The sequence below is a fragment of the Eulemur rufifrons genome, chromosome 16, assembly GCF_041146395.1.
Source record: "Eulemur rufifrons isolate Redbay chromosome 16, OSU_ERuf_1, whole genome shotgun sequence".
Taxonomy (NCBI): Eukaryota; Metazoa; Chordata; class Mammalia; order Primates; family Lemuridae; genus Eulemur; species Eulemur rufifrons.
The window spans coordinates 94,423,018-94,440,312 of record NC_090998.1 but is presented as its reverse complement, the minus strand read 5'-3'; the positions used below and the strand labels follow the sequence as shown (position 1 = coordinate 94,440,312).

The following is a 17,295-nucleotide window of genomic DNA, read 5'->3' as shown; positions in this document are numbered from 1 at the left end:
GGGCCAGGGCAAGCCGCAGCCAGCAGCTGCTCTGGAGCCCCAGATCCCGCACCCTTCCGTGGTTACAGCCCCCACACTAGCTTTAGGGACCCGGAGCCCCCGCCCAGGGCACAGACATTAAAAGCCAACCGCACAACTGTGAAACCGGCTTCACGGGCCCGCAGAGGCCCAGCGAGCTGCCAAGGCGAGACCCCGGCATGGCCCGAGGCTGGTCAAGTGCCGCCAAGGCTTCACGCCCCACCCTGGCTGTGCCAGGAACCCCAGTCTCCTGCATTATTTTGCTCCCCAAATTCTATCACTGGGATCTGGTAAAACATAACGTAAAGCCATCTGGGCATGGTGCCCTTGGAAAGGCAGAGATCTGAGACTACCCCTTCACGTCACTCAGAAATTATTGATCTATTCAGGGTTTTTATTTTCTTTTTGAGTCAATGTTTGTAATTTGTATATTTCTAGAAAATTTTCTATTTCAGCCAGGTTTCCAAATTCATAGGCACAAAGTGGCTCATAGGATGCACTTGTGATTTTTTTTAATTAATAGACTACAGTTTTTAGAGCAGTTTAGGTTCACAGCAAAATCAGGCAGGAAGTACAGCGTTCCCTCACACCCCCATACACAGCCTGCACCAGTCTCAGCGTCCTGCACCACAGAGGTGGATTTGGCACAATCGATAGCCAATGTTGACACATCTTTGTCACCCAGAGTCCGCAGCTCACATTACGTTTGCTCTTGCTGACATACGTTCTGTGGATTTGGACAAATGCATGATGGCAGGTATCCAACACTGCAGAATCATACGCAGCGGTCTCCCTGCCCTGAGAACCCTCGGTGCCCCTTCTATTCATCTCCTGTCCCAACCCTGGACACCACTGATCTTCCTGCTGTCTCCGTGGTTTTGCCTTCTCCAGAACTCTGTGGTTGGAATCACAGCGTCTGTAGCCTTTTCAGACTGGCTTCTTCCACTAAGCAATGTGCATTTAAGGTTCCCCTATGTCTTTTCACAGCTTGATTGATAATGTCTTTTTATCACTGAAGAATATTCCATCACACGGATGTACCATAGTTATTTATCCATTTACTTATTGGAGGACATCTTGGTTGCTTCCAAGTTTGGGCAATTATGAATAAACACTCATCTGCAGGTTTTTGTGCTCATAAGTTTTCGGTTCAGTTGGGTAAATATCGAGGCGTGTGACTGCTGAACGGCACGGCAGGACACGTTTGGCTTTAGAAGAAACTGCCGAACTGTCTTCCAAAGTGGCTCCATTCTGCGCTCTCCCCAGCCATGAAGGGGAGAGTTCCTGTTGCCCCACGTCCTCACCAGCACTTGGTGTCACAGGGTTTTGGAGTCGGGCCACTGTCACAGGTGTGCATTGGAACCTCAGTGCTGTTCTAATCTGCGGTTCTGCAGTGAGTACGATGCGGAACGCATTTCGTATGCCTATTTGCTACCTGTGTACCTTTTTTGGTGAGGTGTCTGTTCAGATCTTTTGCTCATTTTTTAATTGGGTTGTGTTCATTTTCTCCTTGCTGAGTTTTAAGAGTTCTTTTTCTTATTTTGGATAGCAGTCCTTTGTCAGAGATTTTTTTGCAATTATTTCCTCCCAGTCTGTGGCTTAGCTTTGTGTTCTCTTGATGCTTAGGATATTTAAAAATCTCTTTGGCATCTGTAGTTTTGCATCCTTCTTTTTCTTACTGCAGTTGAATTTTAATCCTTAGGAGTTTGTCATTCAACAAACATTCACCTCCTACTACCGGCAGGTGCTGCTTCCGACAGCTGGAGACGCCGGCTGCGCAGGGCAAAGGTCCCGCCCTCTGGAGCTCACATTATTGGTCCTTCCTACCGGTCAACTTTGTGCTCTGGTGGTCATTTCCATCGTTTGTGTTTCTTCCTATCCCAACAAATTCTGCTTCTGTATTTATGATTTTAATGTTTTTTGTTTTTTTTTTTTTTTGAGACAGGGTCTCGATTTATTGCATGGGCTAGAGAGCAGTGGTGTCATCATAGCTCACTGTGACCTCCAGCTGCTGGGTTCGAGCATCCTCCTGCCTCAGCCTCCCCAGTAGCTGGGACTACAGGTGAGCACCACCATGCCCGGCCAAGTCTTCTTTATTTTTTAACTATTCCTTCCCCATTGGTTCGTCATTTTCTGCAGATGTGTCCAAATGTCCCAGCGTACTGTGCACCAGTCAGTATTTCCTCAAAATTGTGTCAGCCCTTGCTTTGAGGTTCTGTTGTTCTATTTACAAAGGTCCATGGTTGTGGTTCTTTCGAGGATATGAAGCAAAACTCTTTGTCCTTGTCAGCACTGTTCCAATGTGATCTAGGGGAGTACAGATATTTCCCAACCAAGCTTTTTTTTTTGTATTTTCCTCATATTTTTTTTCCATACTTCCAGTTCAAATATAAATACAAATTTCATTTTTAGTGTATCCTTTGTCAATAGTATGATGTTGGATTTTATGAAGTTTCTAAAAGGTATAACGTATCTCTTTTTGAAGATGAATTCAAAACAATTTATTTATCACGATCATTTACGTGTCTGGACTTCCTGGGCCGCGGCGGCACTTCCTGTCCACACGCTGCCTTCGCCTTTTCCTACGGCTCTTCTCGCCTTTTCAATTTTGTTCATCCCCTGCCCCCAGAAGTTGTACACTGTGTTTCTATTCTCTAAAAAGTTATCCTTAAACTTAGGTTTCCCAGGACATTCCAAAGAGAACCAGGCGAGCAGATCCTCGGCCGCGGGGGCCATTTCGCCGACTCACGCGTTCGGCAGTAACGATGGAAGAGTCCGGTAACTAAGATCTACTGTGGGAGCGTGTTCAGAAACGTGGAAGTTCATCACAGCATCATTTGCAATAGGAAAAAAACAGAAGCAGTTTGATGTATAATATGGGAATAAATGAATTCTGTTAATCCATGCAACTGCATATTACGCAGTCATTAAAATCGTGTTTTTGAAAAGCTTTAATGATATGAGAAAACGCTTATGATAACAGCGTAACAAGATGTCCCAAGCAGGTCTCTTTCTGTCTGTCTCGGCTTCGGCAGAGCTGCACCACGGCAGGAGCTGAGGGAGGCCACGTGTGCCACTCTCCGAGCAGGCGGGGAGGACGGGGACACAGACAACAGGACACGCCCACCAGAAGGGCCAAGACCGACCACTCCAAGTGTTGGGGGATGTGGGGACACAAGAACCATGATGCCCTGTGGTGGAAACATCAGCTGGAAAAGCAGCCTTGGAAGATGGTGTGTCATCGTCATAGCATGAAAGACACGCGCCACGTGGCTCTGCAGTCCCGCTCCCAGGTAAGCACCCTGCCGAGGCGCGGCACACGGCCCCCGAGAGACACGCACGGACGTCCCGGGCCACGTTCTTTGTGACACTCCCAAGCTGAAAGCCACCCGACGTCCAGCAGCAGCAGACTGGGTACCTGCAGCTGCTCACAGACAGCAAACTGCACGGCCCCGGGCGGAGTGAGCCACGGGGGCAGCCACAGACGCTCCCACAGGCTGACAGTCGAAAAGAAACTGCTCACAAAACAGTGCACACTGAGTAATCCCACTGACAGAGCAAACGTTTAAAAATAAGCAACTGGCAGCAGTTTAGCAGGCAGAGCGTGCCACGTGGGACAGAGCAAGCGGGCCGGGCCGGGCCGTGCAGGCTGCGCTTGCTCCGCGGCATCGGCCGTGGTCACGTGGCCGTTGGCCTCGTGGCAACTCCCCGAGTGTGAGGTTCCTGTTGTGCCCTCTTCTGTGCCACGTCACAGTTAAAACGTAAAAACAAACAAAAAATCATTGCTAAGTTTTCAGAGAAAACCTAAAGACTGGAGAGAATCATCAGCTTCCTGTTGCCGCACAGCCTGCCCACGGCACGGCCGGGTCACACAGCTGGCACGGGGACCCACACAGCACGGGACTCTTAGTGACATGAACAGTTTGTCACTTGCGGCACTTCTGTCTGCGGCTGTTTCCTGTGCGGCGCCCATTTCTGTGGGTTTCCAAGGACTCTGTGTGCCCAGGCCCCTGTGTCCCTCGCCCGCAGCTGCCCGCCCTGCCACCTGTCATTGGTCTTTGTCCCCTGGGGCTCTGGAGCTCGGGTGGCTGTGACAGTCTGTCTTTATCATGCATACGACATTTGTCATTAGTCTTCTCTATTGTTTTCACCACTGGCCTCACGCTCAGAAAGCCTTTCCCCACTCCCGGTTACACGAATAGCCACGTGTTTTTATTTTGAGTATGGAGGATTAATTTTTATATTTAAATCTACTCATCTGGAATTTATTTGAGTATATAATTTTTTTCCTAGAAGAATAATCAGCCCATCTTGTCAACGAAAGGGACTCGGGGCTAGGTCATCTGCATAGTCACGGAAGTGGCCGCGGACACTCACTTGCCTCCTTCGTCAGAGGGGGTGGCAGGAGGGTGGGCAGGCTCGCAGCTGAGGGGCGACTGAGCAGCCAGGACCCGGCGCAGCGCGGCAGGGGCAGCGAGGGCGGGCAGGGCAGGCGGGGCAGGGCCCGTGTGCTGGGCAGGGGCCGGGGCACCAGGGAGGCCCTGTGTCTCCAGCAAACTCTGCGCAGCAGCAGCCTGAGAGCGGCCTGCCAGGTGCCTCGTACTTGGTGACTGCAGGGAGGGACGGCCAGTCTCCACCCGGCAGACCCCAGCGGGCAGCAGCAAGTTCAGCCCACGCCCCAGGCACTGAGCCAGGTGACAGCAACCCCCAGCTGAGCCTCACGCGAGGTCATGGAGGCATGAGGTGGACGGGCCTCCCCCTGTGGAGCCACCAGCCCACCCACGGGTGGGGACCACACCCCACGCCCAGTTAGTGGGCAGCGCAAGGTGGCAGAAAGCGAAGTGCTGCTGTGGGAGGGTCCCAGGTGGAGTGTGCCCCTGGGGCATCCAGCGGGGCGTGGGCACTTCGAAAGCTGCCCTGGGAAGTAGAGGCTCGGCAGGCCTTGTTTCAGTGGTGCAGGGCGAGGGCTCAGCGTGGGGGACGATGGTGGCAGGGGAGCGCGGCCTGGGTCCCAGGAGTGGGGGAGGGGGCCCAGATCCTGGCACCTCCCCCAGCACAGCCTTCTCCCCGGCGGGTCCCCACAAATGTGGCCAGACGGGGAGGCCCATCGTCACCCTGCTGCAGCTCCCGCCCTGGCCAGTGCAGGGTCTGCGCGCTGCCACCCCCGAGCAGGGCCTTCCCCGAGCCACCTGCACAGATCACCTTCCTCTCCCCGGGAGGTCCTCGGTACGCACGATGGCCCAGGACTCAGACCGTCTGTGGCTGCGGCAGGGCCAGGCCGGCGCCCGGCTCCTTGAGGAACCAGCGCTGGCATCGCCATCGAGGGCCCAGGCTGCGGCTCTGCGGCTGCGGCTCCATTCCAGGGTGTCAGCACATCGCATCCAGACCGACTGCTGGACCCAGGGCCTGTGGCCGACACCCGCACGTTCAGTCCTGGCCTTTACACGCATGAAAACACACGCAGCACTCGCTCCAACTTCGCGGTCCTTCCTGTCTGAGAAACAAACTGCCTCAAGAGGCACGTGGCTTGTGTCCCAGCGTTCTGGCTGTGCAGCGTGAGGGACAGAAGGGGAAGCTCCCAGCGTGGATAATGGCCGAGTGGGAAGGGGCTTCTCGCACACAGAGCCACTGTCACTGGGTCCCCATCCAGAAAAGGGCAGATGGGGAGCGGGGCGGCGCGGCTGGTCTGAGAGGGGCCCCGGCCCCGGCGGGGTGGGGTGGGGGGTGGCAGGCGGGGGGGCACGCTCCGTCTGTCTAAGGCAAGCCGGGCCCTGCCGCTGATGTGGGAGCATCTGACATTTGCACAGTATTTTGTGCTAATTTCCATGCCAGATGTGGTGACCCCAGATGTTTTTAATAGAAGCAAGATACACACACATCACACACGTCTACACACTCCACAGGCTCTGGCAGTGGCCTGTGCCTCGGCGGGGCTCGGCTGCTCCCGGAGGAGGGACAGACCAGTCGAGAGGGGGTCAGAGGTGGCCACTGAGGACCTGAGCCTGCTGTGGGCTCAGGCATCAGAGAGGCTGTGGCTGTGACCCCACCCACAGGGGTGTCCATGTCCCCAGTGCCATGTGGCCCGTGACACAGATGGGGGATGTGCGAAAGCCGGTCCCAAAGCCCCTGGAACAGCAAATCCAGCCCCAACAGAGCCGCGGGCAGGGCCTGGGTCTGGGCCCTTCTGCACTTGGAGCCCGGGAACCAACGCACAGCAGAGGCAGCAGTCGGGTCTCTGACATGCCTGCAGGGCTGGCGAGGGGGTGGGGGCCGCAGCAGGGCCACACTGCACCCCGCGTCCCTGAGCAGCTTTGCCGCGGTGGGAAAAGCACATCGCTCAGGGCTTTGGTCACAGGGCCGCGAGCCCCTGCCTGACTGGGGGCTCCTGTCTGAGGACAGCCCCGACCTCGTGGTGGGTGGTTTGACCTGGACTGCTGGGGGGTGGGGGGGCTCTCTCTTTTAAAAGAGGTCAGACAGCTCACGCCTGTAATCCTAGCACTCGGGGAGACTGAGGCGGGTGGATCGTTTGAGCTCAGGAGTTGGAGACCAGCCTGAGCAAGAGCGAGACCCCGTCTCTACTAAAAAAATAGAAAGAAATTAGCCCAACAACTAAAAATATATATACAAAAAAATTAGCCGCGCATGGTGGCACACACCTGTAGTCCCAGCTACTGGGAAGGCTGAGGCAGGAGACTCGCTTGAGCCCAGGAGTTTGAGGTTGCTGTGAGCGAGGCTGACACCACGGCACGGCACTCTAGCCCAGGCAACAGAGTGAGACTTTGTCTCAAAAAAAAAAAAAAAGAGGTCAGACAGGGAAAGCCAGGAATGCGAGAGGCCTCCTGTCCCACGGCCTCCCGGGAGCTCGGCGGGCTCAGGGCTCGGCTCTTGCCGTCGGCTTCCTAGCCAAGCTCAGACCCAGTGGGCAAGAGACACCCCCAAGTGCCAGGCTGGCGGCCACAGGAACACGGCCGGCGTGAGAGGCTCTTGGGAGCAGAGACCCAGGCTAGTGCAGCGGCTCCTTAGTCTGCATGTTGTCTGCTCTGTACTTTATTCTCTTTCACGCAACAGAATAGAAATTTTGCATTTCGAAGTAGGTGTGAGATGGCTACCACCTCACTCTGGCCTGGGCCCCAGGCAACAGGCCTCTGCCTCTCAGGCTGCCCGGGCTGGGGGTTCCCGCAGGCGGTCATTTGGCAAGGATGCTCCCGGGGAGGGCAAGGGGGACTCTCCACCCACAGCTGGCCCCAGAAGCCAGGACCCTCCCCTGGCTCTCTTTGGTATCTCAGGGAACAGAGGCCGCCCGTCCTCGCCAGCCCTGGACCAAGTCTGGGGACCCATCCTGGCAAGCTCCCCTGGAGGGCAGGGCTGCCCACAAGGCTCTTCCTCGTCCCAGGACTGGCGTGAGGGCCTGCGCCAGCCGGGCAGGGGTGGGGCGCCGCCCGGGAAGGACGGTGAGGCCTGCTGCGAACGGGCCCAGGCTCATTTCTTATAGTGATTGGGGGCGTCCGCGAAGGCAAACTTGAGGCGGTACGCGTCAGCCAGCAGCAGGCTGATGTCTTCGTCGTCCCAGTGGGCCGTGGGCAGGTTCTGGAGGAAGAGCAGCAGCTCCTGGGGAGACAGAGACAGGCCCAGGTCAGAGGAGGTGACCCACAGCGGGGGGAGGCTGCAGACCGGGGACCCTGCAGCGGGGACCCTGGGAAATGCACCCAGTCGTGGCTGCCCCTGGCAGCAGCTGCTCCCCACGGGACCCCGGCAGGGCCCTGGGCTGCGGCCTGGTCCTGGCATCTGAGCAGACGCCGAGGCAGGGCCCCCAGCACTTCATCTGACTGAATCCCACACCCCCTACGGGAGACCTGGCTCCCCAGGGCCTGGCTGCAGGTCTGCCGCCTCCACCCGGGTGCTTCCCACTCCCCACAGCCTCTCCTAGCCCGGGAAACAAGGCCCCGCTGCCCCCAGAACTGCCCCTAGGCATAGAGTCCTCTGCATCAGGCGACACCCCTGGGCACCAGCATAGTCAGTGGCTGGAGCACGAGCGTGCAAGGACCACAGAGCAGAACCAGCCCTGAGAGCCCAGGAGCACGTCATAGCCCAGCCCGGCCCCCTAACACCTGCCTCATACAGGAGGCACCAGGCCCAGCAGGTGGGTGCTGGCTCCAACCAGCCCGGCTTCACCTTCGAGGTCTAGCTGAGCACCCTGGGTCGACGGCTGCACCCTCGGAGACCCCACTTCCTCCTCTGCAAACGGGCACCAGTTCCCGCCGGTCGGAGCTGCTGGGCAGACTGGGAACATGAAGGAGGCCAGCGCATACCCAGCACCCGGCATCACGTGGGCACGCTGGGTGGGCACACACTGGACATGCAGGCCACACCAGGCACACACCCGATGGCACACACTGGGCACACCAGTCACATACTCAGTGGGCACACACTGGGCACTCAGGCGTGGGCACACACCAGTGAGTGCCTGTGACTGTCACTCACTCAACTCCCGTTGTTCCAGGGAGAGCAGCTCTGCTACGGAGCACTCCGTGCTGGAGTCCCCTGCTCCCCCCACAGGCCTCAGTGGGCCATGTCCCCACCTGGGTGGTCTGGGGGGCACTGAGTCACCCCTGCAAGACACACAAAGGACAGTCTCCGGAGCTCATGGTTTAGAAGCAGGGAGCTGGACACTGAAGGACGGTGACCGAATGTGACCGAGGCAGGTACCGGGAAGGAAAGTGCGGGGCCCTGGGGCACAGAGGTGATACTTGGGGGCCCTCACATGACCACCGCGCTCCGATGGCCCCGCCAGGCCATGGTCCTAGAGAGTGCGGCCCCTGGACCCTCCGGGGCCACCTGCAGGCTCCTACTGCTCCCACTCATGTCACACAGAGTCACACCCAGAGGTCGGGAAGGCGGCCGGGCCCCTCGCTGATTCAGAGCGCGTGGCCGTCCCCGCGCCGTACTCCCGAGCCCGTATCACGGAGTCACAGACCAGGACTCTCCTCTAATCGTTGCTTTGCTGTTGCTGGGCGTCCATCCCCTTCCCGCAATTCCATTTCCTTTTGCATTTTGGATACTTTCTGTGGGCCTTTAAATTGAATTCACGGAGCAAATTTCACTGGCAAAAAGTCCCCAGGGACACGTCAACATCAATCTGCTGTCTTTCACCATTAGACGCAGCGCACACGGATGCCAATCCAATTCTGAGCAGGTCATAAATAAATACCTTTGGTTTTATTTTTAATCCACTTCGCTTCATATTATCATGACCTCGCCACTCGCAAGGTGAGAGGCAATCCCCGCCCATTACGGCAACGCACCGACTCCACTGCACACTCAATTTCAGAATCTAATCTAGTCCCCCAGGTTCACTGGATGGAGGGAGAATAGAAATGCCCAGGTCTTCGCAGCCTGCAATGCTAAGGAAGGAAAAATCTATCCGGGTGACCTTTACAGGAGGCAAAGAACACAGCCAAACACGTCCTGAAATACAGATTTCTTTCTTAAAAAGGCTTGTCTTATTTACGCACTGGCAGAGGTGTCCCCTCTCTGGGAACCACGGCACATTTGTCAGCCGAGAGCTGCTCTGCGCCGCCCACGTGGTGCAGGTAAAGGCGCCGTAGCTCATGGAGCCGTCACTCGGCCACACGCAAGGGGACCCGGCTCTCCCGGGGATGACTCTGCGCTGCATGAGTAGAGGGTGGGGCCGGGACAGGGAACTGCGGACGGCACTTGCGTTTTTAACCTTCACTTTAGGAAGGCTTTGCTCACAGCACCAACGGCGTAACAAGTCAAAGACCAGTGAGATCTGCGATTCTTTTCCGCCCTTGTCCACGGCCCCCCCCCCCCACTGCAGCAGAGCCCCAGCCTCTCTCCACTGGCCTGTGCTCCCAGAATCCTCCTGGTTGACACCTAATGTCTGCAACGGTCCTTTCCAAAGGGTTTGCGGTCACAAGTGATGGAACTGGTCCCCACCTGTGTGGTCTTGAGCTCGGTGTTCTCAGCCCTGACCCCGTGTCCTCACCACCTGGGGAGCTCCGGGAACATCACACCCCAGATGTCACCTTCCCAGGCTGTGAGCCACGGTCATGGGGGCCGTGGAGCGTAGGGGCCAAGAGTCCCAGCCGAGACCGCTGTTCCCGCAGAGCACACCGTGGCTTTTGAAAACTTAGTAGGAACAAAAGAATGTAAAACACTTCTTTAATATTTTTTATATGGATTACAGGTTCAAATGCCAGTATTTTGGATGTGCTGGATTAAATAAAATATTTTACTGAAGTGAATGACATCTGGCTTTTCTGTTTGGTTCTATTTTGCGTTTTCACATCCTGGGGCTGGTGTCCTATTCCCACTGGACGGCACTGTGCTGTCATACCCCCTGTCCTCCCGCCCGCTGGGGCCCGTCCCCCGCACCGGCGAGCGTCCCCTCCGTCCCCAGGCGCAGGGAGGGCCGGGACGCGGTGGCAGCCTGGCAGCACCTGCTCCCCCGCACAGCGGAGAGCACAGAGGTCCGTTTAGAAGCTGCTCGAGTCAGAAGTTTACAAATTGCCAACACGCAAAGATGAATAAATTAATCACGATGGGGCTAAAAGGGGCCGTTTGCCGACTCTTATTACTTCCTTCCCTTCACTGGGAGAGATGAAGCGGGAGCCACCACGTTGACACACAAAGCAGGTAGCGGGGTTAATTGGTTTAATTCACTTTTCCATCCGCCCCTGACGCTCAATTTGTGCAGCTTGGCGAGAAAACCACCGCCCCTGTGGAGCCGTCAGGGGCCCGGTGACCTGTGGAAGGGAGGCCGGGCGCCACCTGGGGAGGCCGCTGGGGTGCCCGGGGTCTCGGGGGGCAGCAGCGCGGGGCTCCTGCCAGGCCGCCCCGCGGGCTTCTCTCCCGCCCCGCGGTCTCTCAGGTGAGGAAACCCGGCTCGGAGGGGCCGGGAGACTCGCACACGCAGGGGCCGCCCCACTCCCTGAGCCGCAGTGGGGGCAGCGGGGGCGGGCAGAGCACAGGCAGCTGCAGCCCGGCCCCCGGCCTGTGAGGAGTGGGCAGGAAGGGAGCCGCCCAGGCTGGCAGGGCTGTAACAGAGCCGCGAGGAACAAGGGCCCTGGGAACCTGCCCCATGTCTCGTCATCCTCACGACCATTGTCCTGTCTTTCCTGTGGGCCCTGGACCAGTGGCCAGCGCCTGCTCCGAGGGGGCAGGGGAGCCCCGCACAGGCCGGGGGGAGGGCAGCGCTGGGCACGCAGGGGTCGCCTGGCCCCAGCGATGACGAGCCCTGGCACAACCACGGAGTGACGGTCACACTGCACAGAGCAGAAAATGAAGTCTGGGGGGCCCCAGGCCGGAATCAGAACAAAGGCCTGCCTGCGCTGGGGTCCACCCCTATACTCAGCTGCGGGGCGCCCGGCCTCGCATGCCCTCTGCCCCCCGACAGGGCCGTCTCCCCTCCCCTCCGCACTGCCGTGCCCATTTCCAACTGAGAACGGTCTCCACGGACCCCACGCCATGGGGGACGAGGGTCAGTGTTCCTGCCCCAGCCCGCAGGTCCTTCCGCCAGACAGTAGAGGACGTGCCCGTCGTACCCTCCCGCGCGGGACCTGCCGGGGTTTGAATCCATATTCGACACATCTTGTTAAGTACGGGTGTAAGATGAAAGAAAAAGAGTAACTGGGATCAGGTTATAGCAAAAAAGAGTTGCCTGTGGCCGTTCTGCCAGGCGGGGGGAGCCCTGGTAAACTGCAGGTTGTGTCCGACCCTGCACTGTGCCCGGCCCCTGTGAGTTCTGACCGAGGCGCTTCCTTCCTCCTGGGCCTCCATTGGGGTTGTGAAATTCCTAATTCAACATTGATACTCCACATCAGGCAATGAGAGCAGGAGCTCTCCGTGGCCGAGGGACAGCCGTGTCCGCAGCGAGAGCAGCGGGGACCAGCACCTGGACACCCCGGGCTGCTGCGGAAGCGCACTCCGCCCGTGCCCGCCAGGCGTGCAGCTGAGGAAACCCACCGCCGCCCAGCAGGCCCAGCCCGCGAGCCGGCCCTCACTCCCAGTGAACCCGCGGACCCCAACCTTGGCTGCCGGGACCACCCCGGACATTCACGGCAATGAGTGTCCCCAAATCATTCCTTACCAAGACCCACCCCTGAGTACACAGGTCTTGTCAAACAGGATTTCAAGTTAGCGACGGAGGCGCCACAGGGCCCCGTCCAAGGCAGCTGGTGGAGCTCGCTGCTTGTCCTGTGATGCACTAGAGCAGCCTCCGACGAGGGGGTTCCTACCCCACCGCACACCCTCCATGACACTGAACGTCACGCTGTGCCCCACCCTCAGCGTGGCCTGGAGGCCTCGGGTCTGTGTGCAGCCGGCCAGGCCCCAGCACAGCGGCACCCGGGGGAGCAGGCTGAGGCTCTGCTGCTGGTGTGGGGGCTGCTGCCGTGTACCAGGGAGGGCATGACCCTTGAGGATGTCACTGCCCAAAAGAATAAGGCCGTCTTCCTGCAGGGGCCCTGGGCTGTCACCGACCTAATTATGAACTTTGGTCTAGAGTCCGAAAGGGCATTTCCGGGGAGCAGCGTCAGGGCCTGGGGTGGACCCACGGGCTGGCTGTGGACACGGTGTGATTTATGACCTGAAACCCTCAGACACCTGGCACGCAGGTGTAAATCCTGCCCTCAGGGAGGGCCCGCACAGCGAGACCACAGAAAGTTCCAACACTGGGCTCCGTAATCCCACTACTAGGAATGTGCCTGGAGAACATTCTTGAGGTTTGGGTAAAGGTTAATGCAGAAAGGAACCATCAGTGCGCCGCTGTCGACAGCCAAAGGAAAGAAAACCTCAACGTCCTCAGAGGTAAGTGGCTAAATGCACGCTGGTATACGCAGGGCGCATAGCAATGTGCTGGGAAATGGAGAATCATTCTGGAAAAGATGAGACTACACCCCTACCTCATACCACACGCTGCAGTGAACTCCAGGTGGATGTGAGAGCGAATGCAGAAGTGAGAACATGCGAGTACCAGGGGAAAACACGGCCGAGCTCTTTTATAACTTAGAAGTGGGGAAGCCTTTTTAACATGACTCCAAGCCCACAAGTAATAAAAGATGGATAAATTTAACACATAAAAACTTTTAAAAAATCTTTCAAATGAAGAAAATACAATAATATGTACATATAATATGTATCATATTGACTTTATGATACGTATCATATGATATGTATCATATATAAGACAAATGAAAAATTGGAAGAAAAACACTTGTAATTTTTATCAGGGAAGAAGGGACGCTGGCTTTAGTGTAGAAAGAGCTCTGGAAATGAGAAAAAAGGACCAAAATCCTGAAAGAAATTGGCAGAGGACATGAACAGAAGGTTTACAGAAGAAGCAGGCCAACTGGTCCTTAAACAGATGACAAGATGCTCGGCTGCCACCACAAGCAGGACGTGCGGACGGCCACCCGGAGACTCTATCTGGCACTGGCGAGCCTGGCGAACACGCACAGGTCGCACAGCCTGCTCTCCTGGAGAGATCGGTTGTCAAATGGAGGTCTGGGAACAGCCAGGGAAGTCCAAAGGGCCCCGGGACTAAATGACACCAGAGAAGCCGCATTAGTGCCACACGGTGCCCACAGTCTGTGCTCGTGCAGAGGGCCCTTCCCCAAGGCCGCGTGGTCGGCGGGCGGCAAAGGTGCTGGTCTCTGCAACTCACCTCCCAGTGGCTCACCCAAACCCCCAGCCACTTGCTACAGGTCAATCAAGCAAACATGGAAAATGGCACCAACTGCTAAATCTAGGTGGTGTCCACTGAATTATGCGTTCAGCTTTTCTGTATTTTAACTTTTTCACAGCAAAATGTTGGGGGGGAAAGGCCAACTCTGCTTGCATCTGTGAAAGAAATTTTGGTACATCCATACGATGGGATGTTTATTTATTTAGCAGTTTAAAAATATGTTGCTGAAAACACATAATGCTACTGAAAACTCCTCTGCGCGTGGTGGCCAGTGAGACAATGAGGGAGCAGCTACGTGGGAAGCACAGCATCCATGACACTGGGACACGCGTGGCCATGCAGTGGGCAGGATGCGGACGACGGACCACCCGGCAGCGGCCAGCCAGGCGGAGGGGGCTCAGGGGGTGGGTGTCCTCTATTTCTCTTCTTTAACATTCTGTTTTCCAAAATGTGTTTGCAGTGGGATGTATGGAAAACATTATTTCAATTTCTAAAAGGTAATCCAGGCACCATCCCCTTCTAGAAGGTTTTCCTGGCAGTGCTCCAGCCCCAGCAGGACTGGTGGCTCTCTCCATGGTCACCTCGTGCCCCAGGGCCGACAGGAGGGAGGGCCTGACCAGCACGTGTTGTGGGGGGTCAGGCTGCCTCCCCTTCTCCCCCACACCCTGGAAGCCAGAAAGTTTCTGGAACTGAAAAATGGCCCAGGGAGCAGCGGAGGCCCCGTGGTCCACCCGCAAACCCAGAGGACGGTCTGGTGCTCGGGGGCTGTGCAGGGCCCCAAACCCACAGAGGCCGTGCGGGGGAGGGCAGGGCAGCCGTGGGCTCTTCTGCCTGGGATCTCACGCCCACTCTTTGCTTCCCTGTGGGGACACTCCATCCCTTTGCAGCCTCCGTCCCGTGGCGTGCTCTTGTCAAGTGGAGGCACGTGGAAGAACCGCAGAGAACAGGTCAAGATGTAAATGACTGAAACATTCAGATTCCAGACTGTTCCACAACAGTGAAGTAACGGCACTGCTCCAGTGGAAACCCTGCATTTCATACTTAAAACTGTCACGGGGTCCAAAGAGGGCTGGTGGAGAGGGCGGGGCAGGGGGAGGCGCAGGCCTGGAAGACCCAGGGGTCCTGGGGGCAGCACAGCTGGGGAGGCCCCGGGCCCAGCTGCTCAGGGCTGCAGACACACCAGCTCCCGCAGCCGCACACAAACCCACACCCGCCAACCAAGACAACGGCGTCCCCTTCTCCCAAGCAGACGGTGCTGGGCGGCTGCATGATTCTGTGGGGACAGCAGGGTCTGGCCCGGGGGCCCCAGCTGGGCAAGTCCAATGGCAGCGCTGCCCGCAAGGCCCCTCCTCCCCAGGCCCAGCCGTGTAAACTTGGGCACCAGCGCGTGGTGAGGAGCGGCGGCCCCCACAATGCTCTGCAACCGGAACACCGCACACGGGACCTCGGGCACCTGCTGCGTGTTCACACTCCGGCTCCCTCTGAGGGGACACTTATGTCCTTGGTCAGGCAGCTTCTGCTGTGCTCACAGAGGCGCTGGGAGCCACCTCCTCCCCACGCCGGGTTCCGAGCACACGCACAGAGCATGTTGGCTGAGCACCGCAGCCGGCCTTCTGGGGGGAAGGGCCAGCCGTGGGAGTGAGAGGTGTCCGGTGGTCGTCCCTCCTCAGCCTGAGGGGGGTGTGTGGCCAGTGTATGTGTGGTGTGTGCGTCGTGTGTGGGGGGTACATGTGGTGCATGATGTGTGTGGTGTGTGATGTGTGTTTTATGTGGTGTGTGTAGTGTGTATGTGGTGTTTACAGTGCGTATGTAGTGTGTGGTGTGTGTATGTGGTATGTGGTGTGTGTAGTGTGTATATGGCATTTGTGCTGTGTGTGGTATGTGTACAGGTGGTGTGTGGTGCATGTATGTGGTGTGTGTGGTATGGTATGTGTGGCAAGTGTGTGTACGGAAGGTATGTGTGTACATCTTTGATGTGTGAGTCGTGTGTGATTTGCGTGTGTATGGTGTGAGGTGCACGGTGTGTGCTGTGTGGTCTGTGTACGTGGGAGGTACGTGTGCTGTGTGGTGTGTGTGGTGTGCAGCATGTGTGATAAGTGGTGTATGTGTAGGGGTGTGGCATGTGTGGCAAGTGTGTGTACAGAAGGTATGTGCGTACGTCTGTGATGTGTGTGAGTCATGCGTGGTTTGCATGTGTATGGTGTGAGGTGCACAGTGTGTGCTGTGTGGTGTGTGTACGTGGGAGGTGCGTGTGCTGTGTGGTGTGTGTGTACATGGGAGGTGCGTGTGCTGTGTGGTGTCTCTGGTGTTTAGGGCGCAGCGTGGGGCGAGGGGACCCACGTCTGTTGAGGGGACCCACGTCTGTCGTGCTCCTTTCTGGAGCAGGCCCTGCCCTGAGATGTGGGGGCTGTGCAGCCATGGGCAGGTCCCCTCTGGTCTGAGGCAGGAGGACAGACCCCAAGGTGCCATCTTCCTCTGTCCCGTCCACGGCCCCGGGACAGGCACCCACCCGGCCCGGGAAGCTGGGGCTGTGTGGTCCCAGCACGCCTGGAAGCCCCTGCGATGGGGTCGGGGAAGGTGGGCTTCTCCGCCCTGTTTCCACACGCGGGAACGGGGAGGGCGTGGCCTGCCCTGGTGCTGTGCAGAGGGCCAGCCGGGATCCGTGCCCAGAACACGCCGGGGACCATGGGGCCCAGACCTGCTTCCCAGACAGGGCCATGCCCGCCGGGCCGCAGTCTCCCTCGCCCTGGCCACCCCTCTCCTCTCCCCCTCCTTCCCTTCTTGTCCCGGTGCGGAGGGCCCCGTTCTGATCCAAGACAAACGAGAGTGATCTCTCTCTTCACAGCAAAGAATCCTCTTACAACCTCCTTCGCCCTGAGATTTCCGTAAAGCGTTTTGTTGCTACTGTGCTCGATGTGCTTAAAAGAGTCTGGGTCACGTAGCGCCAATTTCTCTAAGTTCCTAGTGATGTCAACAACACAAGTCAGCAAACACTGCGAGCCGGCTGCAGCCGTACTGGACACCAGGTCGGGGGGATGGGGGAGCCTCAGCCCTGACCCCAGATTGCAGCCCCCTGGGAAGGCCCTGACAGGGGAGGTGCATGGTGCAGGGTGGGAAGCTCAGAGATGGGGGATACAGGGATGACGGTGCAGGGGTGGGGTGGGGAGCAGGGGTGGGGATGAGGAGGTAGAGGTGAGGGTGGCGGGGGTGAGGAGGGGAGCAGGGGTGGGGTGGGGAACGACGGGCAGAGGGAGCAGGGGTTGGCACAGGGAACAGGTGAGGCAGGGCACAGCTGCAGGCCGGAGGGTGAAGGGCGGGGCAGGCCCAGCCAAGAGCCCAGCGCTCACCCAGGTGCCAAGCTGCTGCCTGGAGCACCCAGGTCAGCCCACCACACCCAGCGTGCAGGGGTCACTGGTGATACATTAACGTGAAAGAGAGCACAAGGGCTTAGAGGACGGGTGACTTGCAGAGGTTCCCTGACCCCGAGCTGGGACCCCTGCAGATGGTCACTGCCCCGGCTGCCGCGAGGCACGAGCCCTGCCCGGCCCTCTGCAGGGAAGGTGGGGCCGGGA

At 57.9% G+C, this 17,295-nt stretch overlaps 1 protein-coding gene across 3 annotated transcripts in view; it reads right to left on the bottom strand.

The window, feature by feature from the left end:
- Nucleotides 1-6,975: 6,975 nt before the first annotated feature.
- TBC1D22A (TBC1 domain family member 22A) overlaps nt 6,976-17,295 on the bottom strand; it is a 335,347-nt gene continuing 325,027 nt past the window's right edge. For all 3 annotated transcript variants that reach the window (XM_069489542.1, XM_069489544.1, XM_069489545.1), the window contains one exon: nt 6,976-7,626. In XM_069489542.1, the coding sequence (XP_069345643.1) occupies nt 7,498-7,626 (129 nt within the window). In that variant the 3' untranslated portion in view covers nt 6,976-7,497. The remainder of the gene's footprint in view (nt 7,627-17,295) is intronic.